The 27,552-nt window shown below is 40.9% G+C and overlaps 1 protein-coding gene across 5 annotated transcripts in view; it reads left to right on the top strand.

The window, feature by feature from the left end:
- Positions 1 to 8,622: 8,622 nt before the first annotated feature.
- The window catches only part of lrp2a (low density lipoprotein receptor-related protein 2a), a 298,347-nt gene continuing 279,417 nt past the window's right edge, over positions 8,623 to 27,552 (top strand). For all 5 annotated transcript variants that reach the window (XM_080199227.1, XM_080199226.1, XM_080199224.1 and 2 more), the window contains exon 1: positions 8,623 to 8,766. In XM_080199227.1, the coding sequence (XP_080055353.1) occupies positions 8,700 to 8,766 (67 nt within the window). In that variant the 5' untranslated portion in view covers positions 8,623 to 8,699. The remainder of the gene's footprint in view (positions 8,767 to 27,552) is intronic.

Raw genomic sequence — 27,552 nt, 5'->3', positions numbered from 1 at the left:
AAAATACATTTGTGCAGCCATCTCCAACCAGGAACCATGGACTCATATGAACTGAATTCTTCCACTGAGGAAACTCCCCCTGGACTTTGACTTGTGTGAACCAATATACATTTCTATTGTTCCTTTATTATTGTTATCCATAGTTGTAAAACTCCCTTTATTTTGTTATCCCCCTACCGTATTTGTATGTGTTTGTGTACAGTAACAAACATCACCCTGCATCACCACCCCCCCCATACCCACACACTCCGCCAAACCCACACACACCCATCACACACACACAAACTGACTTTTAATGTGAAATAAACTAACTTTCTGAGTTAATCATAAAGACAGTTTTCTGCTCGATACTTATAAAATCACCATACAATCAAGCCACAGCTGACTTTTAAAAGAATTAAAGGACCCCTCTGCTTATGGACAAATCCATACAGTGAAGGAAAATAAATGAACATGGGCTAGAGAGGCTGAAACTCATCCACACATTTACCTATGTTCCCTCTACCTATGTCTACAATAGAGATATTAGTCAGGATTCTCCAGCCATTCACACTGGCATGATTCTCTGTTCCCATCGGCAGTGCACCCCTGCCTGATGGTTTCCCGCTACATGGTGCCACCTTCACCAGTGGGAAACGTTTGGTTGGGAGGTTAAAGAATCTCACCCATGGGCCAGAATTTTATCACTTTGCCTGCCCCAGTTCAGGGGCAGGCAAGGCTCAGAGAATGGAATTCTCCATTGGCCTCGATCAGGATTTTACGAGCCTTGCCCGTGCAACTGCTCCATTGCTATAAGTGATTCAGAGGCCAAAGTCCAAGATTCCAGCTATTTTTTCTACCGTCCACCTCAATTATCACTGACCCAAGGATTATCCAGTAGAGGGCTGGTGGTATACACCCAGGACAATTATGGCTAACTTAGTCTAAATAATGTTAGAGGGAGCAATCCAAATAATAATGACCCATTCCTCTATGCAACTCTCTTTCATAAAGCTAAAAGTCAATCCAATAAAAATCTTCAAATAGAGCTAAGCAAACATTTGAGGCAGTGGTTTAACGTCTCATCTGAAAAGTGGTGCCTCATGCAATGCAGCACTCTTCTCAGATTAGACTCTCAAGTGATTTTCAGCTCACATTCTTTCAAATCAGATCCAAGCGTGTTACCCTGAACTATCATTGGGCAAATTGACAAGACTGGGGAGGATAAGAAGAATTGCAAATTTGTGCTAAATAGCATTATCACAAAGAACACAAGCTGTGAAAGAGGTCTGGGAAAAGAGCTAGACATAGAATGAACAAGAGTTTAGGGTATATAGTCTGAGAGATAAGGCACAAATACAAGGAACAGATATGTGTTTATACATTGCACTGATCTAACCCCATCTAAACTACTGTGAAATGTTCTGATAATCATTCTGTACTTGTATAGTGCCTATAGCAGAGTAAGATATGCCAGAGGAATTCAAAGAAGTTTTATCAAATTTGACATTGAGTTGAATAAGGAAGTATGAGGGCAGATGGTCAAACAGTCAATTGAGGAGGAAGGTATTAAGGAACATTTTAAAGGAAGAGAGATAAGTCGTAAAACTGAGAGGGCTGAGAAAGGAATGCCGAAGTGTATGACCTATATAGTTGGAGACAGCGGGACATCCTGGTATTGGTGAGGGTATGTGGGATAATTTTACAATCATCCATATCAGTTTGAAGCTACACTGAACAGGTCAGATCAGAAAATTGGAGTTGCAATATTGTACCTGTGTACACATCCCTGAAATATGCTTCTTTCCAGACTGAAATCTCTTCTGGAAGCCCAGGAGCCACAGAATTAGCCTTCTAGAGAATAAGCTGAATAGCAGCCCTGGTTTGATTGGGAGAAATTTTCACCTGAGTCAGCAGGTTGTAGTTTCAAGCCCTAGTGGAGAGTTTCAGTACAGAAATCAAGGTTGTCACCTGAGTGTTGAGTTGGACTGAGGGAGTGCTGCACTGTTCGAAGTGCCATCTTTTGACTGAGATGCTCCATTCTGAGATGCTCCTAGACTCCATTTATCTTCAAGGCTCCATTTATGCTCCAAGGCTCCATTTATCTTCTCAGATGGACATCAAAGACTCCATGGCACTATTTTTATCTCCAAAGTCCCTCAGTCAGCAACATTAAAAAAGATTAGCTGGTCATTAACTCTTTGTGATTTCTGGGAGCTTGCTGAGTGTGAATTGGTGGCGACATTTCCTACCTTATAATTGTACAACACTTCAAAAATATATCATGAGCAGCAAAGCCTTTCGGGAAGTCTCGAGGACATAAAAGGTGCTATATAAATGCAGAAGCTGAAGTGATTCCGATGACTAAATGTGAGCAATGAGAAGAGGCAAAATGAAAATGTCTGAACACAAACTAACACCACTCAGGGAAAAATTAATAACCAAAATTTCAAGCAGTGTAACTAGATTATAGCAAGACTTTTACTCAAGGAAAGGTCACAGAATCTTTAAGGTACAGTGTGAGGTTATCCACTTCGGAAGGAATAATAGTAAATGTGAAGTTATCCGCTTTGAAAGGAATAATAGTAAAACGGACTCTTATTTAAACTGTGAAAAATTACAACATGCTACTGTGCAGAGTGACCAGGGGATCATTGTGCATGAAACACAAAAACTCAGTTTGGAAGTGCAGCAGGTAGTCAAGAAGGCGAATGGAATGTTGGCCTTTATGGCAGGAGGATTGGAGTATAAAAGCAGGGAGGTCTTGCTGCAATTGTACAAGATACTGGTGAGGCCGCACCTAGAGTACTGTGTACAATTTTGGTCCCCTTATTTAAGAAAGGATATATTAGCTTTGGAGGGGCTGCAGAGAAGGTTCACCAGGTTGATACCGGAGATGAGGGGGTTAGCTTATGAGGAGAGATTGAGTAGACTGGGCCTGTACTCGTTGGAGTTTAGAAGGTTGAGGGGAGATCCTATAGAGACATACAAGATAATGAAGGGGCTAGACAGGGTAGAAGTAGCGAGGTTATTTCCACTTAGAATGGAAACAAGAACTAGGAGGCACGGCCTCAAAATATGGGGGAGTCAAATTAGAACAGAGCTGAGGAGAAACTTCTTCTCATAGAGAGGGTGAATCTTTGGAATTCTCTGCCCATTGAAGCAGTAGAGGTGTAGATGCGTTTGAGATATAGATAGATTTTTGACCAATAAGGGAATTAAGGGTTATGGGGAGCGGGCAGATAAGTGGAACTGAACTACTATCAGATCAGCCATGGTCTTATTGAATGGCAGGGCAGGCTCAAGGGACTAGATGGCCTACTCTTGCTCCTATTTCTTATGTTCTTACGTGCAGAAGGAGGTCATTTTGCCCATCAAGTCTGCACTGGCTCTCCGAAAGAGCATTCCGCCTAGTCCCCCTCCTCTGTCTTATCCTGGTAACCTTGCACATTCCTTATTTTCAAATAGCAATCCAATTCCTCGTTAAATATCTCCATGGAACCTGCCACCACCATCCTCTGAGGAAGTTCCGTACGTACTCTCGGCTATATGTAAATGTATAGGGCTAGCGAATATATGGAACAGACCATCTGGGCTAATAGTGGGGAAAAAATAGATTTGGACAAATAAAAGGCAGGTGGATGGACATGTGAGAGAGAAAGTATAGATATGTGCCAGCAATCTCAAATGATTGCTTTAATGTAGAGAGTATCTCATTGTACCGGAGGAGGAATTCCTTTCTTCCGAGATAACAGCCCTGGAGAAATCAAACCTGAACCGCGCTGATAAGATAACTGGATTTTTCTCTCTTTCTTGAACAAAATGAATGGGCCTTTTTTTCAGATTTGACCCCAAGTATTGCGTCAGTTTTCATGCGCACAGGCAAACCGTCACAGTCCAGATGGGAGGCTAATTGTAATGGGGATATTGTTTTAGCGAAGTTAGACAGCAAGTTGCCTTAATGCGAACGGAGCAGTATATTAGGCGGCCACCCTGTTCGCGGCGACAGCTAGAAGAACGTGTGCTGAACACGGAATGAAATCGTTTCTTACCAGGATCGTTTTAAAACGTCGAAAAGCAATTTAACTCTTTCGTTTCTCCCTACAGAAGCGGGACTTTGAGGAATTAGTAATGAAAAAGACGTAACCGTCAGATGTTGCTGCAGGGTATGCAACACAGACCTTTAATGAGGGGTAGCAGGAACATTTGGATATCTGTCTTTCAGCGGCGCCTTTTCTAATTGATCAACTAAGGCATTGAAGTCTTTTTGCTCCCTGCTTTCAGAATAGGTCTAAATACCCCACTCACTGTCTGCCAGGGCTGCGAGTTATGCAGAAAGCGGAGAAGTTGTCATTATCTGGAGCTGGGACGGAAAATACCCTGATCAATTTCTGCCGTACTAAACTCACACCGCATGAATATCAGCCCCTGTACACCAGCGCCCAGTCAGAAAACATTACACAAGCTTTCACTGAACAATTCATTCAAATGAGTTATTCTATTCAGGGGCACTGACCCTTCAAAATTCATTTAAAAAAACACTCATTTGCCGCCCCGTCACACTAAAATAGAGAGAGAAAAAACGGAAGGCACAATGTGTTGATATATCTTACTTCACAAATCTTAATCCAACCAAAACAAGCAGCATGTTTACCATCAAACTCAAAATGAATGAGAAGGGGGTACAAAGGAGGGGTGAGTGGAATTGTTGTAGATTTAACGTGAGCCAATAAAACCATGCTCAAAATAAAATCTCGGATGTGGAAGATTCAGATTCACTTTCCGTTACATCCACTACCCCTCTAAACAATTCAGAGAATAAGTCACAAATGTAAACAATCTGGCGTTAGGATAAATACAATGGTTAAACTATGTGTATGCTTATTGCGAGTTTGTGACAATCAGGTTGTCCTTGTGTAATAAGCCAGATAAGAAAAATCGTGATATTGTATTTTGCATCTAAAAATTAAATGATAAAACGCCTAAAATGTAGATAAAACAAATTACTGCGAATACTGGAATCTGAAACCAAAAGAGAAAATGCTGGAAAACCTCAGCCGGTCTGGCAGCGTCTATAACGAGAGAAAATAGCTGACCTTTCGAGTCCAGTTGACCCTTTGTTAAAGCTACCTAAAATGAAAATTTGGCTTGGATAATACTTAGACATGGTGGGAAGTGACAATTCTTTTCTGCACATTCTGGGAAATTTTTAAATCACCGCCTGGCGAAATATCTTCCTAACAAGAGAATGTAATTTTACTGAACGCCTAATTCGGATGTGGAGATGCCGGCGTAGGACTGGGGTGGGCACAATCTCACAACGATGTTGTGACTTTAACCTGGTGTTGTGAGACTTCGAACTGTGCCAAGTTCGGAGGAAAAATGGAGGCAGAAAATATCACGGATCAATAGAACAGAATCTATGTTTCCTTGTGGCAAAAACTGCTAACATTAGAATGTCCTTGGATCGAGCTTGTCATTAAATACATTAAGAGATTTAACTCAAAATAAAAGCCGAACATTTTGATGAAAATCTGGAAGAGAATGCAAGCTGCATCATCTCCATGCTTCAACACCAGACTTCTTCAGTTTTCTGGTGGACAACAGCAACTTGCATTATACAGTGCCCTTCAAAAAGACCAGCATTTATGGTGTCACAGTGGTTAGCACTGCTGCCTCAGCGCCTGGGACCCCGGTTCAATTCCAGCTTTGGGTGACTGTCTAAGTTGTCCCCGTGTCTGCGTGAGTTTCCTCTGAGTGCTCTGGTTTCCTCCCACACTCCAAAGATGTGAGGGTTAGGTTGATTGGCCATGCCTCTTAGTGTCAGGGGGATTAGCAGAGTTAGCATGGGGTTATGGGAATAGAGTTGGGGAAAGGCATTGTTCTCTATGCAGGTTCCATGGGCCTAATGCCCTCCTTTTGTGATTCCATATAGTGCTTTGCACAACCATGGGATGTCTCAGCTTCTACAGTCATTTGTTGAGATGCAGTCTCCGTTATAATGTAGATGCAGTAGGAGATCGGAAGGCCCTTCAGATAAACGTTATCAGACAAATTCAGACTCCAAGCCCCATGAGGGAGATATCAAGGCAAAAGAACCAAAAGCTTGATAAATGAGGTGGGACTGTCTCGAGAGATGGTTGATTTGAGAGGGAATTCCAGGGTTTCGGGCCTAGGCAGCTGGAAACACAATTGCGGAAGGTGGAGAAATTAAATTCAGAAACGCACAAGAGGCCAAGATCAGACGGGGCTCAGAAGGTTGTGGGCTGGAAGAGATAGGCAGGGTTCAGGCCATGAGGGGGAATTTGAAAACAAGGACAAGAATTTTAAAATGAGAGCTTACTTAACTGGAAGCCCTTGGAGGTCAGTGAGCTGCTGGGTGAACGGGATTTACTGGCAGTGAGGACCTAGGCTTTTGAGTGACCTCACCTTTATGGAGGGTAGGACCTGGGAGGCTGGCCAGGGTAACTGTTTTTCTCCTAAATTAATAATTCACTCCTTTTATAAATCTATTAACACAAAATTTGTCCCAAGACTATCAAAATGTAACTTCGTCCTATCGCAGCCTTTAATATCTTGGTTTCATATAAGTAGTTACAATTATATGAGGGAAGTAGCGAAATTGGTAAGCATGCCAAGAAGTAGCTGGAGAAAGTGTCATTAGTTTCACAAATCATGATAAGCTAACAGAGATAACTGTGATTTAATTCACCGTTTGAATTGAATGGGTACTGTCCGAATTTCTAAATGAATAATTTGCCTCCCAATTTATACTACAGTATTTCATTGTGGTACGCAAACGTATAGGTCACCATTCATCTTAAATTCTTTTAAAGTATACCATTTACTTCAAAGGAACTTTTGGCATAATGTACACAGTTACACAACAGTAAGAGGCACATTAATTTCAGAGACGCACAATAGAGCAAGAGGCTTTTGTTAACTAGACTTTAGGGGCGGCTGAAAATTCAACCCTCATCCCTTGTCGAGTGCACTAAATCTTTCGTTGATAATTCGGCGATAATGCCGGCCACACTATCTTTGGTACAGTCCCATCACCCACACGTCTGTGTTTAAAACCATTCATTTTGAAATGTTTGTTTAGTATGTTCATTCGCATTGCTATTCTTATCCTACTTTAATCACGAAAACTAGCGCACTGACGAACTCCGGGTTGATTTTAAATGTATTAAACATGTGAATGAGCAAGTTGTTGGAATTATGCCAGCGCGAGTCCTGCCGGCGGAGTTCGTCAGACCTTAAACAATATATATGTATATGGAGGAAAGCATCTTTTAAACTGGTCATCTGCAAATTGCTCGCCAGCATCCAACGTGTCCTCCTTCTTTGTGCAAAGCCTCGGGCACCTTTCTGACCAAGAATGTACACATTTTTGTTATGACTATTTCAAATCACATTTGGCGTTATCCTTTGGTTCCCTCTTCCCGGGGCAGCACTGGGATTAGCCGCTTTATCACTAGCCTCATAAAGAAACGCAGCTGGTTACATTTGGTCAGCCTGACACTTGCTGTGAAACCACGACAAGAATTTCATCAAGTTGGCAACAGTAAAACAGAAGAGCAACAAAAGAAAGCAAAGCCGCTTCATGCAAGTTGAAGAACTTTTTTTTCCTCCCTTAGTTGTCCACTTTGATAAGCTAAGTGATGGGCTATCTGTTCTCTTGGTGGTGGGTGGCGGGGGAGGAGGTGGGGGGGGGGAGTGGGGCATTGCTGATGGTGGAGGGTGTGGGGTGGTTTTGCTCTTTGTGATGGGGATGTGTCAGGGAGCTCATTGAATATGCTGATCTGCCCCTCGTGCTGCAGTGCAGCGCCAAGGCTTGACCCCGGTGCTGTGCCGTACCAACACCGAGCCGCCCTGATCATGAATAACAGGCACAGTTCCCCCCACCTCCCCCCCCCCACCCCCGCATCACCACACCGGGCAATAATCGTCAATCAATGCTGTGACTCTTATGATAACTGGCGAAAAGGTATTACAACTGTCAGAGTTGTAAAACAGACACGCACGCACACTACCAACAAGCAGTGCATATTACTGGCATATAGCCAACTGAGCACAATAATGTAATATACAGAATTGAATTAATATACCGATTGAACTAAACACAAATAAATGATCGAGTTATCTATCTGGGGAAATAAACAAACCAATGCCCCGGCAAACGGGCACTTAAGTCAAAAGGGAAAAGAGAGAACGGCTTACATAAAATCTTTCCAACTTATTACTTTAATGTTGCAGCATTAATAATTTTAAATTCAAAATTGGAAGAAAATTGTACCAAATTATCTCAGTTGGAATGAAATGCTAGAGATTCTTCCAGCTTGCCGTGCCAGTATGCCGTCCTAACCTATTGTTTGTAAGTACTGTGCTAATAACGGTTCAGTAAGGACTTGCAGACACCTCCCCTTGTGAGAGGAGCCGCCTCTGCGTTATACTGCTTCCAGGGCCTCGGTGCGCAGAGGTTTAAGCGCTGAGCGGTTTTAGTGCAAACGCAATGTCCCGACTTTCGAACACGCCTTTTCCCAGCTAGCATCAGGAGAGGGGGGGGGGGGGGGGGGGTTGGTTGATTGGTGGGTGGGGTGGGGAGGAGAGGGGGGTGAAGACAGATTGAACCCTACATCAACCAGGTTTCACAACCTTTTCCTCACTAAGCCAGCTTCAGCAGGCGCTGGTGAAGAGTCCAGCGCTGGAGCTGCAGCATGCGCGGCCACACACTCTCACTCTTTCTTCTGGGAACTTTGCTTATAGTTCAGTGTAGCTCAGAAGGTAAGAAGGTGCACAAATTTGGCAAGTTCTTTTTTTCTGAGTAAAACAAACCGCTGCTATACATTTATTCTAGTGACCTGAATAACGTGTGACGATTTTGCTCAACAGGTTATTTAGATGAAATATATGTTTACGGTGTTTGATGGAAACTCAACATTACCGATAAGTGTTTCTGGTATTTTGGAAACATTACGTATCATTCATTTTAGAATACTCTGGGAAACACTGTAAGTGATACATTTAAAGTGTGAAAAAAAGATTTAATGGACAAACTTACACTTAACACTAAAAGCGCTTTCAATTTTACATCTACTAACCCCACAATGGGATCCGGAAAGCAAATGAATCAAAGGCACCAGCAGAAAGTACCAGGTAAAAGCCATGCAACATGATGGAAATCGTTTGGCCAAATTTACAAGAAACTACAATCGGTTCAACAGAAGTTCACGATTTTTGCCTGGATCGAAAGTTATTTTGAGTGTAAAGGGGAAGATGCAGTGCGTGTCCTTTCCACAAGATGAACAATGCATCAGGTGAAAGGTTTTACTGTATTTCCCCACAATATGACTCAGTAAACCGATATTTTCCTCGCCGCACAAAGCCCCACTCAGCTAAAAGGTTTGAAATTCTTCCTGGCGAACTTTTAGTGAGTTGTCTTGTTGCTAGGTAACCCGGGTACGCATGTGACTAAGCAGACATAGAGAATCTGTTAATTGGTCTTGTGTGGTTAAGCTGCTTCCCGATGCCTTCCTTCTTCCCTGTACAGTGCTGTCGAATTTCATCTTACACTTTTCTTCAGCCACCATATGGTACAGTGCGACTTCTCGCCCCTTTGTTGTCCACGGGGGAGGTGTTGGAAATATTCCTGAGTGCACTGTTGTCTTGGGCTCTGCTGGTACATTGCTGTGCGGGTGCTCTAACTGTAATCTCTTTCCGCGCCCCAGTGTAATCTCCTTAAGAGTAAACCAAGTAACTAATTATACTCCAGCTGCTTGAAGCGCAGAAATTGTGTTTCAGAATGCGCCTCTATGAAACGTTGGGTTAATATTCTTTCTTAGAAGTATGAAGGCTTTGACTCAACCGTTAACCTGTGTGGAACTGCAACGGCTTTAATTTTTAACTTCGGTGCAAGGAATAACACTGACTGTAGTTGGAAACTACGTACCAGGCTTTTTGTTCCGCGGGGGTGGGGGGAGGGCACTTAATCTTTAATTGGAGTGACAATTCGTGTTTTAAGGATTTAAAATAAATGGATTTAAATAGTTGAATGCCAAAAAGAGTTTATGAAAAAAAGTCTACAGCTCAACTGCAATGTGTGAATTAGTCCACCTAGTTACGTGAGCATCTGGAGGGAACACAGAATTAAGTAGACAGTGTCAAAAATATTTGCCTCAAGACGGAGAGAAATATATATGAATAAAACGCTAATGATTAGGACCGGTTATGTGGTTGATTCTCAGCTGCGCTCCAAGGGCATCTAGGCATGGGCAGTAAATGCTGGTCAGCTAGTGATGCCCATGTCCCGTGAATAAAGAACAAGTGTAATTTTAACTTGCAAAATCTGGTGATCATTGGTTTGTGTGCCACAACCATATTTTAAATCAATCTGTGCTTTGCAACTGAGTATACATTGGTCACATTCACAGGAGTTGCTTCACCAGATAGATTTCTTTCAGATAATCCAAACTAAATCTCAGAAATACATATTGGATGAATGGTGTTTTCACACATACATACAATGACGTGTGTATTTATAAAGCAAAAATCAAAAGTGGAAGTAGAGACCCAAGTGTGTAACTCCTGCTGATCATAGAGGGCTACATGTACAAAAATAGACAGCTTTGTGATATTCCCCATTTTTGACCTACAACATTAATTCTTCACTCAACTTCCAGCAATACCTCAGAATTCAAAGAAACCAGAGTTATGTTATTACTCAATGTGTAAAAACATTTTCCCTCATTTCTTCATTGCTTCTTTTGCCAGTTGCCATAAACAGGTATCCCCTGATTCTCAGCCATTCCACCAGCAGGAGTGTTTTCACCCTTCTACTCTGTCCAAACCTTTCATGTAATTGAACACTTCTGTCAAATCTCCTCTTAATCTTCTCTAAGAAGAATAGTCCAACCTTTCCTATCTATTCACAATATTGATGGGAGTAGTATTTTAGGTAGCGCTATCTTTTGCTAAATTGGAACTGTGTTTAATTTGACCAGTGATTTTAAAGCAACAAAATCTAATTGTTGTAAATAAACACAGCAGGAGGGCAGAATCTAATTGTTGACTGGTAACAGAAGTTTGAGGACAGGAAGGCACACTTGTAAATTTTCAGATTCAACTAAGAAAAAAAATGAAATTCCTTTTATACTATACTTTTGGTGCATTTATCAGTGATAGTAAGAGAAAAATCCTGAACATATATGTACCTCAATCTTTTGTGGCCTTGCTCACAGGGAGGCAACGAAATTTTTTTTTATAACAGAGTGGCATTATGCCATGCAAGGAACGATTAAGTATGAGAACCATTGGTTTACAGTAATTGGATAAGTAAAGGTTCAAGCTTATTACAAGTATTTCAGGATGTTTAATAGTATTTTGTGATTTATTTATTTTTGGTATAATTCAGATCCTTTATTATTATGTGCCTTCATCTGTGTAATCATTTTTTTTATGTCTGAAGTCCAGGATGCACAACATGACAATAGGAAGTATTGTCAACTTAGAGGTATGTACCAAAATGAAAACTCTAAATGTTGGAAATACTCAGTAGGTCAGGCAACATCTGTGGAGTGAGAAACAGAGTTGATGGGTGGGATTTTCTGGTTACACCTGCCCTGAGACTGGAAATTCCAGCTCAAGGTCAACAGAGCTTTAAACGGTTCATCAAATTTTCCATCCCCCCCCCCCCCCCCGCCCCCCATGATAATTGGAAAATTTGAGATTAATAATTTTTTATAAGAACTGGAAAAAGTTCAGATGTAATAGCTTTTAGCAAGTAAAATGTGGGATGGGGTGGTGGGTGTTGGAAGAGCGGGCAAGGGACAAAATGGAAGATCTGTGAAAGGGTGGAAGACAGGAGGGAGAGAGAATGATGAAAGGATTGATGTTGCAAGCCCAAAAGGGAGTGTGTAGTAATACAGTCCCATGCCATTTTCCCGTCACTAATACCTTTTATTGTGCACCAAAGGGACAGGTCAATCCCATGGCATACAGTCAGGTAGTCATCACCTGAGGACTACAACCTTGGTCTGGGTAAAGCTACAAGCTTAATAACTCTGCTAGCTGCTTCCTACTGGGCAAACCTCTGCTCGCTCAACAAGATTCCTCATGGGTGTCATTACAGAGCGGTAATAGGGCAGTAAAGAAACAAAAGCTGTATCTGGAAGAGATGTGAATGGCAGAATGATAAATAAATGAGAAGTGTTTAATACATCAGAGTTGCGTGCTTTTTCTCAAGGTCCAGACTTCACAGTCATATTTGATAGGATCTTAATAAATGAAGCTAAAAGGTTAAATTAATATTGTCACTTTTCCAGTTGTTGACTGGAAGTTGCTATCAATATTTCAAGTTGACATCCTTTGTATTGTTATTATCACTTTGCAATTATATGCCAAGATATTTAAGAATAGTTAATTACTCTAGATCTTCTTTTATCGGGTAGCATGTTACACTGCAATAGTCACAAAAAAGGACTGTTTTCATCTTACTGATCATCAAGCTGTACTTTGCAATGTTTTCCATTTCTTAGTTGCCTTGTAACATATTTGATGAAAATGGTGATGAGGTGTGCAGATAATGTCTGCAAATTCTGAATCTTTCTTGAGTGTTAGCTTGGTTTGGTGGTAGTGCTCTCACCTCTGAAGGACAAGAATTATGGGTTCAAATCTTAATCTGGCACCAAAGGGTTTGGGTGTCAAGTTTCTGCTCATTGCATTAGTGAAATCTGGGTGGAATTTTTCAAATCAGTGCAAACATAGATGAACCTAAACCATTCACACTTACATAAAAGCAAAATATTACAGATGCTGGAATTTGAAACAAAACAGAGAATGCTGGAAAATCTCAGTAGCTCTGACAGCATCTGTGGAGAAAGAATAGAGCCAATGTTTCGAGTCAGATGACCTTCAATCATGCTCTGTCAGACCTGCTGAGATTTTCCAGTATTTTCTGTTTTTGTTCCATTCATGCTTATGTTTTCCATGATATTTCCCACTGGTTCAAAGATTCATTACCAAAACCAGGCAAATTTCTGATCACACTCCCATGGCAGCATTTTAAGATTCTGCTGATTGTACTCCTTTAGGTACTAATTTTTTCTAGGAACACTGACAGTAATAAGGGCTTTTTCAAATTTTTTCATTTCAGAATTATGTAATTTGTTCAAACACATCAAAGAAAACTTTATTTAATGAAATGAGAAGGGCCAATTGAATTCTATTATACTGGCTGATTGCACTGATTATGCAATGGTTTTACGTTTGTGCTTACACAAATACATTTTAGCAAGAACTTGAAATGTAATTTTAAGTGCATAATATGCAAATTTTTCTCGTTGGGCCCAAAGTGGGAACTCTACTCTGTGGTCAATGTTTATATTTCATTATATTTCATTTGCTGATGACACAAAGATAAGTGGAAAAGCAAATTGTGCGGAGGGTGTGGAAAGTCTGCAGAGGGATCTAGATAGGCTAAGCGAGTGGGCGAGGACCTGGCAGATGGAGTACAATGTTAGCAAGTGTGAGGTTATCCACTTTGGCAGGAATAATAGTAGGAGGGATTACTATTTAAAGGGCGAAAAGCTGCAGCATGCTATGGTGCAGAGGGACCTGGGGGTCCTTGTGCATGAGTCGCAAAAACCCAGCCTACAGGTGCAGCAGGTGATCAGGAAGGCAAATGGGATGCTGGCCTTCATAGTGAGGGGGATTGAATATAAAAGCAGGGAGGTCTTGCTGCAACTGTACAGGGCACTGGTGAGACCGCAGCTGGAGTACTGTGTGCAGTTTTGGTCGCCGCACTTGCGCAAAGATATTTTGGCCTTGGAGGGAGTGCAGAGGACGTTCACTAGGCTGATACCGGAGTTAAGGGGGTTGAACTATGAAGAGAGGCTGAATAGACTGAGCTTATACTCGTTGGAGTTTAGAAGGATGAGGAGGGATCTTATAGAGATGTATAAGATGATGAAGGGGATGGATAGGGTAAAGGTAGAGAAATTCTTCCCACTCAGAAAGGACAGTAGGACTAGAGGGCACAGCCTCAAGATAAGGGGGGAGCAGTTTAGAACGGAGTTGAGGAGGAACTTCTTCACTCAAAGGGTGGTGAATCTCTGGAATTCTCTGCCCGTTGAAGTGGTGGAGGCTACCTCGCTAAATATATTAAGACACGGGTAGATAGGTTTTTGGTAGGCAAGGGGATTAAGGGTTATGGGGAGAAAGCAGGAAAGTGGAACTGAGCCACTTCAGATCAGCCATGATCTTATTGAATGGTGGGGCAGGCTTGAGGGGCTAGGTAGCCTACTCCTGCTCCTATTTCTTATGTTCTTATATTATCACACTGGGGGTGTACTATATTGTCAGAGTGCCCTCTTTCAGATGATATTTCAAACAATACTCTCAGTCACCTGGTATATTTGCCATATCAACGCCTCTACCAATCAGAGCCTACTTGCTAACCAATCAGCATTCTCCTCTCATAAAGTATAAATTGTTGTTTTCCTCTTACATTGATATTCTTGTGAAATGTTCTGATGAGTGCAAGACAAAGAGCTTTGACACGTAACTTCTTTCAGTAATTATTAAATTCTGTAGTACCAAATGACTGAGGCACTCATTTGCTTGGAGAATATAAAAGAACGGATGACACTGTTTGAATGGCAGCGAGTTATTCTGGTCAACATTCAGTCGGGGAGGCAGTGGCATAATGGTATTGTCACTGGACTAGTAATCCAGGGTAAAGCTTTGGGTACCTGGTTTGAATCTCATCATGGTGAAATTTGAATTCAATAACTTCCTGGAATTAAAAGTCTAATGATGACTATGAAACCATTGTTTCATAGTCAAAACTCACCTGATTCACTAATGCCCTTCAGAGAAGGAAATTTGCCATCTTATGCCTGTGACTCCAGACCCACAGAAAGTGGATGACTCTTAACTGCCCCACTGAGGGCAATTAGGGATGGGCAATAAATGCTGGCCCAGACAGCAATGCTTATACTTCATGAATGAATAGAGGAAAAATAATTTATTTCATTTGTTCTTTCTGGTTGCCTTTTTTGTCTACAGCACAACAATAACTATCTGAAAGGTTAATTATTGGCTGTGAAGCCCTTTGCAAAATGCTGAGAAGCTGAAAGTGCTAAATACATACTTTACTTTAGCACTTACAGTACTACCTTTTATTCACATGGACCTTAAAGAATTCAAATACAATTGACAGATACTTTAAGATTTTGTAGCAAACCAATCTTACTGCTGAACTCTGTAACTTACTTTCTTCAAAATATAGTGTTGCAGTTAAAGATAAGGAAAAGCGAAAGGTCAGAGCATTATTAGAAAGTTTAGAAGAGTTAGCGTTTAATTTTAAGTGTGGAATGTAAGTAAAAGATGGAGTTGGAGGGTATGCTGGGGATTGCTCGTAAGAAGTCACCATGCTGTATAACCATTTTTTTTACTTTTATTGCAATGTAGTGCTTTGCCACGTCTTTCTATTTTCTTACAAACAATAATGGGGGCAAACATCTTCACCTCTTCTGCTTCGCGCTCATTATAACTCTGGCAACTGTGTGCTAGGGAGGCCCTGAGAACAACTGGGATTAGAAAACTGTGTTTTGTAAGGCTCGTGGACTTCAGGTTTCTATGTCCCCAGCCTCAGTGAGACCCAACATGAGGTTAGAGGCTGACAAAATCCAATGAGATGAAGGATATATGTGCCCGAAGAGGATACAATTGGATCCCCAGAAAATGGTTGGGCTGTTGAAGAAAAAAATTAGTTTAATTATTTTTTAGCATCATCCCACTTAGAGATTGGCTGGCACCAGAGACACAAACTTGGTTCCCTTCCATACTCAAGTAGGGTCAAAAATATAGGACATCAATTGGTCTAATTCTCCATAATTGCTGGAATTTTATGATCTGCTCAAAGGTACATCCTGCTAATTTCAGGAATCACCTTAAGGACTATTTATTTATTTGTTTTTGGGATGCAGATAATTTTAACTATCCTGGTTTTCATATGACAATTTTCTGGTGCTAACCTACACATTTCCAAATTTATTTAATTCGGCCCTCCCTCAGATTGCCATGTTGAGAGTTGAACTCATGACCTCAGTTTTGGAATCAGTCATCAGAACAATTTTACCTGTAGCTCAAGATACATTTTCTGCTTTCTTTCTCCCTCGTCCCTGGAAATAATATTGTCAATATATATTGTAGCAACATACAATGATGTTTGAATTGGATTTCTGTGTGTATTATGCATCAGATGCAGACTTGAATTTCTCATTTTTAGAAAAGTAATTTGATTTGATTTACTATTGTCACATGTATCGGGATACAGTGGGAAGTATGTTTCTTGTGTGCTATACAGACAAAACGTACTGTTCAGTGAGGAAAGGAGAGGGTGCAGAATATAGTGTTGCATTACAGATAGGATGAAGAGAAAGGTCAGAGCGTTATTAGAAAGTTTAGAAGAGTTGGCATTTAATTTTATGAGCGTAGAACTTAAGTAAAAGATGGAATTCAAGGGTAAGCTGGGGCCAGTCTGCAAGAAGTCGCCTCACTCTGGTGGCATCTTCTTTTACATTTATCGCAGATGCAGGTTCTTTATTTAATTGAATATGACCAAGCGGGACCATACAACAAAATGCACTTTGGCTGTGTAATTATTGCACAAAATGTACATTACATAACCTGTTAAAAATGGAACAGCATGTGAGAAGATCAAGATATGTGAAAAAGTATCACCAAAACAATGCAAGCATTTTTATTGATATTAACTTTATAATAAATGAAAACTTTTAAGCACCATTCCAACTTCTTAAAATAGATCCAATTATAATCTGACTCAAGGTCACCAAAAGTTTGTTATGCTTGTGCCTTCTAATTCTGTTGGACAGTTGTTTGGTATACTCATCCAATGCACGTGTCTTCAATTTTCACAAACATGCACCTTTGATGGGCTAGAATCATCCAAGGAAATTTGATTGATTCTCACATCGTATAGGTGGAGAGCCTCTCAGATGTATCAGCATATCATGTGCATCTCCTTTCAATGGCAGAATCTGGTACTGGGAATGTGGAATGGCAACAGAAGCCCATCTGCAACCCTTGGACACTCCTGGCAGCTGTGGGTGACTTGTCAGCCGGAAGATTCCAAAGACTAAAGCTCAAGTTGAGGATCAAAGAGAAGCACCTTATTTGCTACCAAAAGACATCTTACCCCTGGGCCCTCCTCAGACCGTTCAGACCCAGGAGGATTCCGATGCACCTCCATCGCCAGCTTTATGAAGTGCCCTTGAATGCGAGTGCACTACAGATGGACATCTGCACTTGTCCTCACCCAAAGCCTCCACCTCATGTTTCATTAATGTGGGAATACAAGATCAAGGCCTATTCAGGAGAGTGTGGGAAATTTTGGATCAGCAGAGTGGGAACCAAGAACTTGCACAAAGGGTCACTGTCCCCTTTTTCTACTTTGATGCATAAGGAATTGAGCAGTGTTCAGGTGCAGCAAACAATAAATCAGCCTGTGTTCCAAATGATGGTGGTGGCAGTGGAAAATGTTAATTCTCGTCATTTTTTATCACATCATAGGTCTGGTGCAGTCTGCTACCTTATCAGCACCAACCATTTGGCTAAGCTTTCACTGGTGACATCAGGTTTTCCATTAGTTTAGTGCTTCAGCAATTCTTCATCCGACACAAATCCGTAGGCAGCTTCTGACAAGATAGCTATTTATTCCTGTATGTTTCCCCACACCACCGCAGCTGGTGAATTGCATCAAAAAGATAAAACAGTATCGTTATTTATTATGTTGTGTTCCTACTTCAATCATCAGCAATAAGTAAAATTCTAATCCTGTAGTGCGGCTTCAATTTTTTAATTGCACTTGGACCCATCAAGTATATTGCGCTTGCAGAAGAAAGGGACAGTTAGATACTTGTAAAAATAAGGTGTTGAAACACGATTCATCTTATTGCATTTTCTTGATCCCTGGACCTGTCCTGAACTTTGATCCTCTTCAGCCACTTGAAAAATATAACTCAGCTTATCCAAGCATTGGAATTTGATTCATGTATAATTTGGATTAGGTTAGGGCTGACTCAACTGAAACAACCTGGTGCTGAAAAGATTTATGAGGATGGTTTCAGGGTTGAAAGACATCAGTTACACGGATAGATTGGAGAAAGTGCAGCTGTTTACCCTGGAGCAGAGAAAGTTGAGCAGAGATTTGAAAGTTCAAAATCATGGGAGATTTGGTAGAGGGAAAGAAACTGCTGCCAGGCAGAAGAATTGAGAACTAGGGAACACTGATTGAAGACGATTGTCAAAAAAAGCCAAAGCAATATGAGGAAAAGCTCAAACCCAAGGCAGCTACCATTCTAGAAGGACAAGGGCAGCAGACGCATGGAACACCAACACCTAGAAGTTCCCCATTCAAATTTCACACTATCCTGATTTCGAAAGATATCGTCTTTGTTCCTTCATTGTCCTGAGGCTTTCAAAGTTCTGGCTCCCTAACAGCACGGTGGGTGTACCTACACAGACTTCAGCTGTTCAAGAAGGCAACTCACCACCACCTGCTCAAGGGCACATACATGTGAAACATCATTTGGTGCTTGAGATTGTCAGGAGGGTGTTGGTTACAGATTGGTATTTCTTAAAGAAGTCTCCATTGTCTTCTGCCGGTTAACTATAAGTTTTTATTACCTACTAAAACTATTTACAAAAGTACTAAACAGAGTATATGCTAGGAGCTGTCTCCATGCTTCAGTCTATGTGTCTCTGCTCAACACCACACTGCCAACAGTCTGTGCGTCTCTGCTGAACGCCACACTGCCAATGGCTTTGGGTAATGTGCCTTCTTGCAACACTGTGCAGGCGGCACTGTACTCATATAAATTCTTTCATGGGGTGTGGGCATTTCCAGCAAGGCTAGCATTTGTTACCATCCCTAAATGCCCTTAAGAATGTGGTGGTGAACCACTGCTGTCCATTTGGCTTAAGGTTTCTATTGTGGTTTGGAACAACTGCGTGGATTGTTAGGTTTTAAACCCTGCAACTTCTAACTCAGGGATCGGGATATCGCCACTTATTTATTGTAATATCAATTTGGCTTGGTGGGTAGTACTTTTACCTTTGAGTAAAACTTTGGGGGCATAATCTTATGATAATTATAGTGGTGCATTGTCAGATATTCTGTCTTTTGGAGGGGATATTAAAACAATCCCACTTCTGCTTGTCCCAATGGTTATGTCAGATTAGTCTTCTATGATGTTCAAAATGGGTAGGGAGTACCACGGTATCCAGACTAATATTCCTTTCTCAATCAATAGCATGTTCAAGAACAAATAATTATAGTGTAAAGTAATCTGAGACTTCTAAAGAATAGTGTTATTAACAGTATTGTTCCAATTTTTATAGTACTCCATGCCTTACATTTTTCTAACATTACTAAATTTGTCTATGCGCTAAATTTTAGACATGCTTGGCATCACATAGCAGAAATATGAAGGGATATGTTTTGTAACTTGAGGTTATCAGTGCTAGTTCATTGAGTGTAGACAATTAGTGCATGTTTTCGTACAGAACCATAACACTCTAGTGTTACATTTACTTACAAAAGTTGTGGGCTAACTTTATTGGTATAGTTTTTAACCAGCAGTAATAATTCCTCAGTTTGGTGATCATTAAGGTTAAGAATGTTGTTTGTTAACTATTTTAATTGGGCAGTAGTATGTAAGAAATTGTAATTGGTTTTAATGCAACTGATATTGTTATTAAAAAAGAACTCTTTAATATCAACCACTGTAAGCATAAGAAATTGTTAAACAGCGATATCCTCTCTATGACAAAACATATTTGATCCTAAAATCTTAAACCAAGTTTCTCATCAACTCGAGTGCATTGTTAGTCACAGGTTTGTTTGCTCACAAACTATGAAGGTGACATTTTTGTCCAACTCAGATTTATATCTATATGGTTCTGAAGAGGTCAGGAGTTGCATTTGCTGCAAGACAAGATAAAACTTATGAGAAAATTGGCTAATTGCATTCCTGAACCCTTGTTCCCATTAAAAGTTTATAAAGTCACTTCTACACAGTGTTCTTTTGGCTGACTATGCACTGATTAAAGCAAAGGTTAAGGAAAATGTAAGATTGCAAAATTGATGTTAGCACATTTTAAACTGAGCAAGTCAAGCCACACATTTGCTTAGTAGCAAATTGTATGTGGCTGTGCCTAAGGTCATTTTGAGGGATACACATTTTTGGTGTACAGGGTAGAATTGGGAGAAACCCCAAAAAACATTCTTCATTGTCCCATTATTGCTTATAATAATGTAGTTACAAGCTTGGGCAGCAAGTTATAATTGCTTTAGTGTTAAATGCCGGCATAAAAGTGTGATCAAAAATTTTCACAAGTGGGATACACACACACACACACGCACACACAGGAATAATGAATGATAAATAGTAAACAATCTGCTTTGTTAAGCATAGCAATAACTTACATTTACATAGCACCTTTAATGTGGGAAAATATTCCAAGTGCTATGTGGAAGTGTATTTAGAACACAATGGATGATAGATCTAGGATGGTTGTCTAAAAGGTTGGTCAGAGAGCTAGGGTTTAATGAGGATCTTAAAGTAGGAAAGGAAGTGGAGTTCAGAGAGACTTAGGGAGGGGATTCCTTAATGTCTAGTCCATATTGCTGAAAGCATGGCTGCATGATAAGGGGAAAGAAAGGGAGGAATGCACAAGAGGCCAGAAGCAGAAGAGCTAGAATATAGGACTTGCAGATGTTTCTGGGGTAGGTTAAGTCAGGCTTTGACAGAATTTAAACCCAAAGAAGAGGTTTATATAGGTAGGCACGCATATGACATGGAGAAGCAGGTGGGACTTGAAGCAAAGCTGGAGATCATAGTAAAGCCCAGAAACAAGCAGCAAAGTGGATTTCACCTGAGAAGAAAGTAGATGAATAGTCATGCAATCACATTTAAGATAACTAATGATTATAAGTGAGTTACAAAATCATGGGGGTCATTTTAACCTGACCTAACAGGTGGGAAATGGATCAGCTGTCCATTTTACACCCTGTCTGATTTATTTAAAGTGAGGTAAATTGAGATGGAGTGTAAAGTGGGCAGTCCATCTGATCCCATCAGGTTCCTACTGGGTGGGTTAGCTTCAAATGATCTCCCCATCAATCAGTGTGATGGTATTCTAAACAAAACATTTCAGCAGTGTTAGGGAATCACAGGATTAGTTCATTAATTTAAGGTCTCTCCCAGCTCTTTGTTCTTGATATTAAATGAAGCACTTAAAGAAAATATTTATTTTTGATTTTTTTTGTTTTGATGTATTGAATAGAGATGGTGTGACCTGTATTAAAATCCTGAATAATCTTCCTTTTAGCCGAAAGGCCAAAGACGCTACCCAGTTGCCGCACTAAGCTAGACAAAATAGAAACGTATGATGCAGAGTTCCTGGAGTTTGCTGATCTCAGTCCTGCTGCTATCTATTTTTGAAAGGGACTGATCAACTCAAACCCTTAACAGGCACACAATAAGGACTTTTATTATGTCTGTAGTGGGCCTGTTGGCAAAGAGAGAAGGCATTCATCCTAGCAGCTTGGGTTGGATTCAGGTTTTCAGTTTCTATGGGATAATGTTTTCAAAAAGGGAGGTACTTTTTTCTTGAAGACCTCCGTTCAAAACCAAACTGAATTTATGACATGAATATTTGTAGTTGTCAATCCTCAGATACCAACAGGTGCCATGGAGTCCCTGAGTCTCTGGCCCAGCCAATTTCATCACAAAGTCCCAATATTAATAAAGCAAACCTCCTTATACAGCAATATTCTTCTCACATTCACTTAAATCTACTGAAATAATTTTAAAAATAATTTAACTCTTCACCCATGTCACATTTGTCTCCATTCTCTCTTTTGATTGAGTTATGCTTTCTGATTTTTTGCAATCAATTGCTCATGATCTGTGTTACTACTGTAACGTCAGTGCTTGAGGTAGTTACTTGTAGTGCAATATTATACAACTAAATTTGAGTAGCTTTCTTATTGAAATGCTAATTTTTGTTTACATGTCAACTGAACTGATCATTTATGCCGTACATAAGATCAGACAAAATTGAAACAAGTTATGACTTTGCAAACATTTGCTTGTAGTTGTAATTTGCTTCTACTGAATGGATAGTACAGCTGCCCTTAGCACATAACATGTGTTCCATTTTCTTTTACATCTTGATTTAATGTATCTGCAATCTACATTGGCTCCTGATCTTCTTTAGGGAGTGTCTTTTGGAAGTTTGGAAAGGGGATTCCAGGGAATATACAGTTCTTTCCTATTTTTTATTAGGCCAATGACAGAAAACCATTCCACAGGTTCCTCTCCACCTAAAGAAGCACCATTTTCTGATAATATGAACATGAAGTCCAATCAAACAAAGAGAAACTTATATTGATGCTAGCTCATAACCATATCAGTTAAACACTTGGCGGGATTTTCTGGCTGCCCTCACCCCAAGGCCCAAATTCCATCTGAGGTTAGTGGACCTTTGCATGGACTTATCCCGCCTGCTATGATTCCTGTGGCAGGTGATTTGGGAAAATTCCACCCAGATGTGCTGCAGTGGCCACGAGCCATGAGAGGTGCATCAGCATATGAGGAAGGTCACACCACACACACAAACACAAAACACGTACATTTAATAAAATGATCCATGACAATGACTGAAGTGCAGTTTATTCAAACAGAAATTAGCTATCTCCTATGGTATATTCCCTATGAATGTAGATAGTAAGAAAAATGTTTAAGTTTACATTTATATAGCATCTTTTCCATCCTCAGAATGTTCCAAAATACTTTGCAACCAATTAATTACTTATGAAATATGGTCACTTTTGTGTAGTGATTAAAGGCAATGCCAAAGCTGCTGAATTCTGTGGAGGTAAAAGTCAGTTAAAGTGTGGCAAGAATGCAGTCAGTAAACATTGGTAAGTTTTCTCATTTTATTCTGTAATTTGTGATTTTTTATGTTTATTATATTAAATATTGCTTTTTTGGGTAGATTGGTGGACATTGCAGAAATAAATAGGTGGAAATATATGGAAAGACAAGGTTCAAGAGGGACACATATAGATAACTTAAGTGGACAACGGAAGCAATGTGGGAAATGTGAAATTGTTAATTTTGGAAGAGAGAACAAAAGAACAGGGTATTATTTAAAGGGAGAAAACCTGCAGAAAGTTACAACACAAAGGAACTTGGGGGTACTTGCATAAGAAACACAGAAAGATAGCACATGTGCAGCAGGTAATCAGGAAAGATAATGGAATGTTGGCCTTTATTTCAAGAGGGTTGGAGTATAAGAATAGGGAGGTCTTGCTGCAACTATACAAGGTACTGATGCGACCATATCAGGAGTACTGTGAGTGGTTTTGTTCCCTTATTTAAGGAAAGATATTATTTCATTTAAGGCAGTTCAGAGAAAGTTCACTAGGTTGATCCCTGCTATGGAGGGATTGTCTTATGATGAAAGGTTAAACAGATTGGGACTCTACTCATTGGAATGTAGAAGAATGAGAGGTGATTTAATTGAAACATATATGATTCTTAAGGGGTTTGACAGGGTAAATGCTGAAAGGACGTTTCCCCTCATGGGAGAGTCTAGCACCTGAGGGCATAGTCTCAGAATAAAGCGTTGCCAATTTAAGACTGAATTGAGGAGGAACTTCTTCTCTCAGAGGGTTGTGAGTCTTTGGAATTCTTTGCTACAAAGAGCAATGGGGGCAAAGCCCTAGTATCCATTTAAGGCTAAGATAGATAGATTTTGGATCAGTAAGGGAATCAAGGGTTACAGGGAAAGGGCAGGAAATTGTTCGTGAAGAATGTCGGACCAGCCATAATCCTATTAAATGGTGTCACAGACTTGAAGGACTGCATGGTCTACTGCTGTTCCTTTTCCTTATGGTCTTATAGGCTACTAAAGCTTTTCCTACTATTTTGTATGAGTGAAGCATATGATAAATTGAACCGATTAGAAACACGTGAAATTTCTTGCAAAGACATATTTGAACATGATGTACTATGTACAAGATTTAAATGATATTAATTTATACCTCTTGAATTGGTAAGAGGTTTGTTTTATTGATGATTTTAACCAGAGTAAACCACACAGCAGCCTGACTACAAGCTCTTAATGTCATTATAAATCTTTTGAAATTGACCTTGATAATATTGGCTTGTCAAATTAATCATAAACAGATAAAATCACAGGGATTATGTTGTTAAGATGGGGTCAATGAGAAAATAGCTCATTTAGGTTATTCTGTTAGCCATTAATGAAAACATAGAGCAGGTTTTGGTTAGGCAAACCTATGTTTTGCAGTCTTGCATAGCATAATTGCACACTTGAAGGAACTGGGGTTAAAAAGCAACCTCTCTCATGTGAGACTTGGATTCAATCAGCTCAATGTAATGAGGTGAAAGTCTCCTCTTTTAGCTGACCATCAGGCAAAATGAGTTTGGGCAGCCTCAGATCAGTTTCAACATTAATACACAAAACTGCCTGATTAAAGATAGCTTCACTCAGAGAGATCACTATACAATTCGTATTGTATAGTGTCACACTGTTACACTGGTGGAGTACAGGGTGTTTTTCCCAAGACTAGGGTCAACTCCCATTTAGTTTTTTTTAGTTTGTTTTTATTTGTTAGTGTCACAAGTAGGCTTACGTTAACACTGCAATTAAGTTACTGTGAAAATCCCCTTGTTGCCTGTTTGGGTACACTGATGGGGAATTTAACATGGTCAATGCACCTAACTAGCATGTCTTTTAGACTGTGGGAGGAAATCCATATAGACACAGGGAGAATGTGCAAACTCCGCACAGACAGTGACCCAAATCGTACCCGGTTCCCTGGTACTGTGAGGCAGCAGTGCTAACCACTGTGCCACCGTGCCGCCAGAGTCATGAAAATAGGGCAGAGTAGTGAAAATGTTTCCATGCTTTTCACAGCAGTGGGAATGGTAGCATCACTGGTTAGGCTTCTGGACTAGTAATTTGGAGTCTTGACGTCAATACCCACCAGCAGCTGGGACACTTAAATATTGGAAGCTAGCACCAATAATAGTTCTCATAGAACTGCCAGATTATCGTTAAAGACTGACCTGATTCACTAATTATTTGGCGGGAGAAATTTTCTACCCTTGCATAGTCTATGTGCCTCAACAGACCATGGCAAAATGGTTGAGTTTTGATTACAGTCTGGAATAGCCTGGCAGGCCATTCAGTTGTATCAAACAATTACTACAAAATATAGGAGGAAACAACTGGGACCTAGGCTGTGACAAATCTACACCCACCCCAGTTCCTCAAGAATAAATGGGGACTTGTGCTAAACTGGGAGACCTGTCCCTCAGACTATTCAAGCAATGTGGTCATACTCACCAAATTATACCTTACACCAATGTCCCAGACTCCTCCATTGCCATCCCACTGCATGTCCTGTCTCAATAGCAGGACTGACCCATACAGTGATTTGATTTGATTTATTATTGTCACATGTATCAACATACAGTGTACAATATTGTTTCTTGCACACTATACAGACGAAGCGTACTGTTCATAGAGAAAGAAACGAGAGAGTGCATAATGTAGTGTTACAGTCATAGCTAGGGTGTAGAGAAAGATCAACTCAATGCGAGGTAAGTCCATTCAAAAGTCTTGACAGCAGCAGGGAAGAAGCTGTTCTTGAGTCAGTTGGTATGTGACCTCAGACTTTTGTATCTTTTTCCCGAAGGAAGAAGGTGGAAGAGAGAATGTCCAGGGTGCATGAGGTCCTGAATTATGTTGGCTGCTTTGCTGAGGCAGTGGGAAGTATAGACAGAGTCAATGAATGGGAGGCTGGTCTGCGTGATGGATTGGGCTACATTCATGACCTTTTGTAGTTCCTTGCGGTCTTGGGCAGAGCAACAGACATACCAAGCTGTGATACAACCAGAAAAAATACTTTCTATGTTGCATCTGTAAAAGTTGGCGAGAGTTGTAGCTGATATGCCAAATTTCCTTAGTCTTGTGAGAAAGTAGAGGTATTGGTGGGCTTTCTTAACTGAAGTGTCGGCATGGGGGGACCAGGACAGAATGTTGGTGATCTGGACACCTAAAAACTTGAAGCTCTCGATCCTTTCTACTTTGTCCCCATTGATGTATTCAGGGGCATGTTCTCCATTATGCTTCCTGAAGTCAATGACAATCTCCTTTGTTTTGTTGACATTGAGGGAAACATTTTTGTTGCTGCACCAGTTCGCCAGATTCTTTATCTCATTCCTGTACTCTGTCTTATCATTGTTTGAGATCTGAACCACTACAGTGTTGTCATCAGCAAACTTGAAAGTCGAATTGGAGGAGAATTTGGCCGCACAATCATAGGTCTACAAGGAATATAATAAGGGGCTGAGAACACAGCCTTGTGGGGCACCAGTGTTGAGGGTGATCATGGAGGAGGTGTTATTGCCTATCTTTACTGCATAAAGTTCAGAAGGAGTTGCTCTGGGACTCCTCAACATTTATTCCTGAGCCTATGAAATCGTATGGTCTCGTGCAATGTATGGGCAAGGAAACCATCTGCCGATTTCCACCCTGTGATCTGGAGATAAACTGGTTGGACTTTAACCTGGTGTCATGAGACTACTTACTGGATTTCCACCCTGCCAGAAATTTAACTGGGTCTGTCATTCAAAAAGAGTGGCAGGAAGAGCAGATTAGAGGCTGGGAATGCTGCGGTGACTGACTTACTTCCTGATTGCCCATAGTCTGCTCACCAACTACAAGGCATAATCAGGAGTGCCTTGTCTTGAATGAAGCTTTAACAACACTCAGGAAACTAAATACAATTCAGGACAAAGCAGCCCACTTAATTGGCACCCCATCCAATAAACATTCACTCTCTCAACTACATTCAAGCTGTGTCTGCAGTCTAGTGTGTACCGTCTACACTACTGGCTTTCAAATGGACCTGTGGATGCTCCACGGAAATCTTGCCGGAGTCTGTGTTGCAAAGCTGACATTGCACTTAAGTGACACAGGAGACAGCCCAGGGTGCAATGATCAAAAGTCAGTGAGTGAGCAGTGACTGGAGCAGCATTCTTCTCCCCCTGTTTTCTCTTTCTCGCCAAGCTCCAGCTCTCCCTATGCTCTTGCTGTTTCTCTGTGCTTCTGCCCTGTCCATGTTCCTGACCCCTCAATGTTTCTGAGCTGTTGAGATCTCTATTCTCTGCAGGTCTCTGCTCCCTCCGTGTTCCTGCTCTCCCCATGCTCCTGCTCTCCCCGTGCTCCTGCTCTATCTCTGTGCTCCAGCTCTCCCCATGCTCCTGCTCTCCCTGTGCTCCTGCTCTCCCTGTGCTCCTGCTCTATCTCTGTGCTCCAGCTGTCTCTGTGCTCCTGCTCTCCCCGCGCTCCTGCTCTCCCCGCGCTCCTGCTCTCCCCGCGCCCTTGCTCTCCCCGTGCTCCTGCTCTATCTCTGTGCTCCTGCTCTCCCCGTGCTCCTGCTCT

The sequence above is a fragment of the Carcharhinus amblyrhynchos genome, chromosome 11 (genome assembly GCF_965287045.1).
Source record: "Carcharhinus amblyrhynchos chromosome 11, sCarAmb.v2.hapA, whole genome shotgun sequence".
Lineage (NCBI taxonomy): Eukaryota > Metazoa > Chordata > Chondrichthyes > Carcharhiniformes > Carcharhinidae > Carcharhinus > Carcharhinus amblyrhynchos.
The sequence above is the reverse complement of the archived record's forward strand: the minus strand, read 5'-3'. Positions and strand labels throughout refer to the sequence as shown.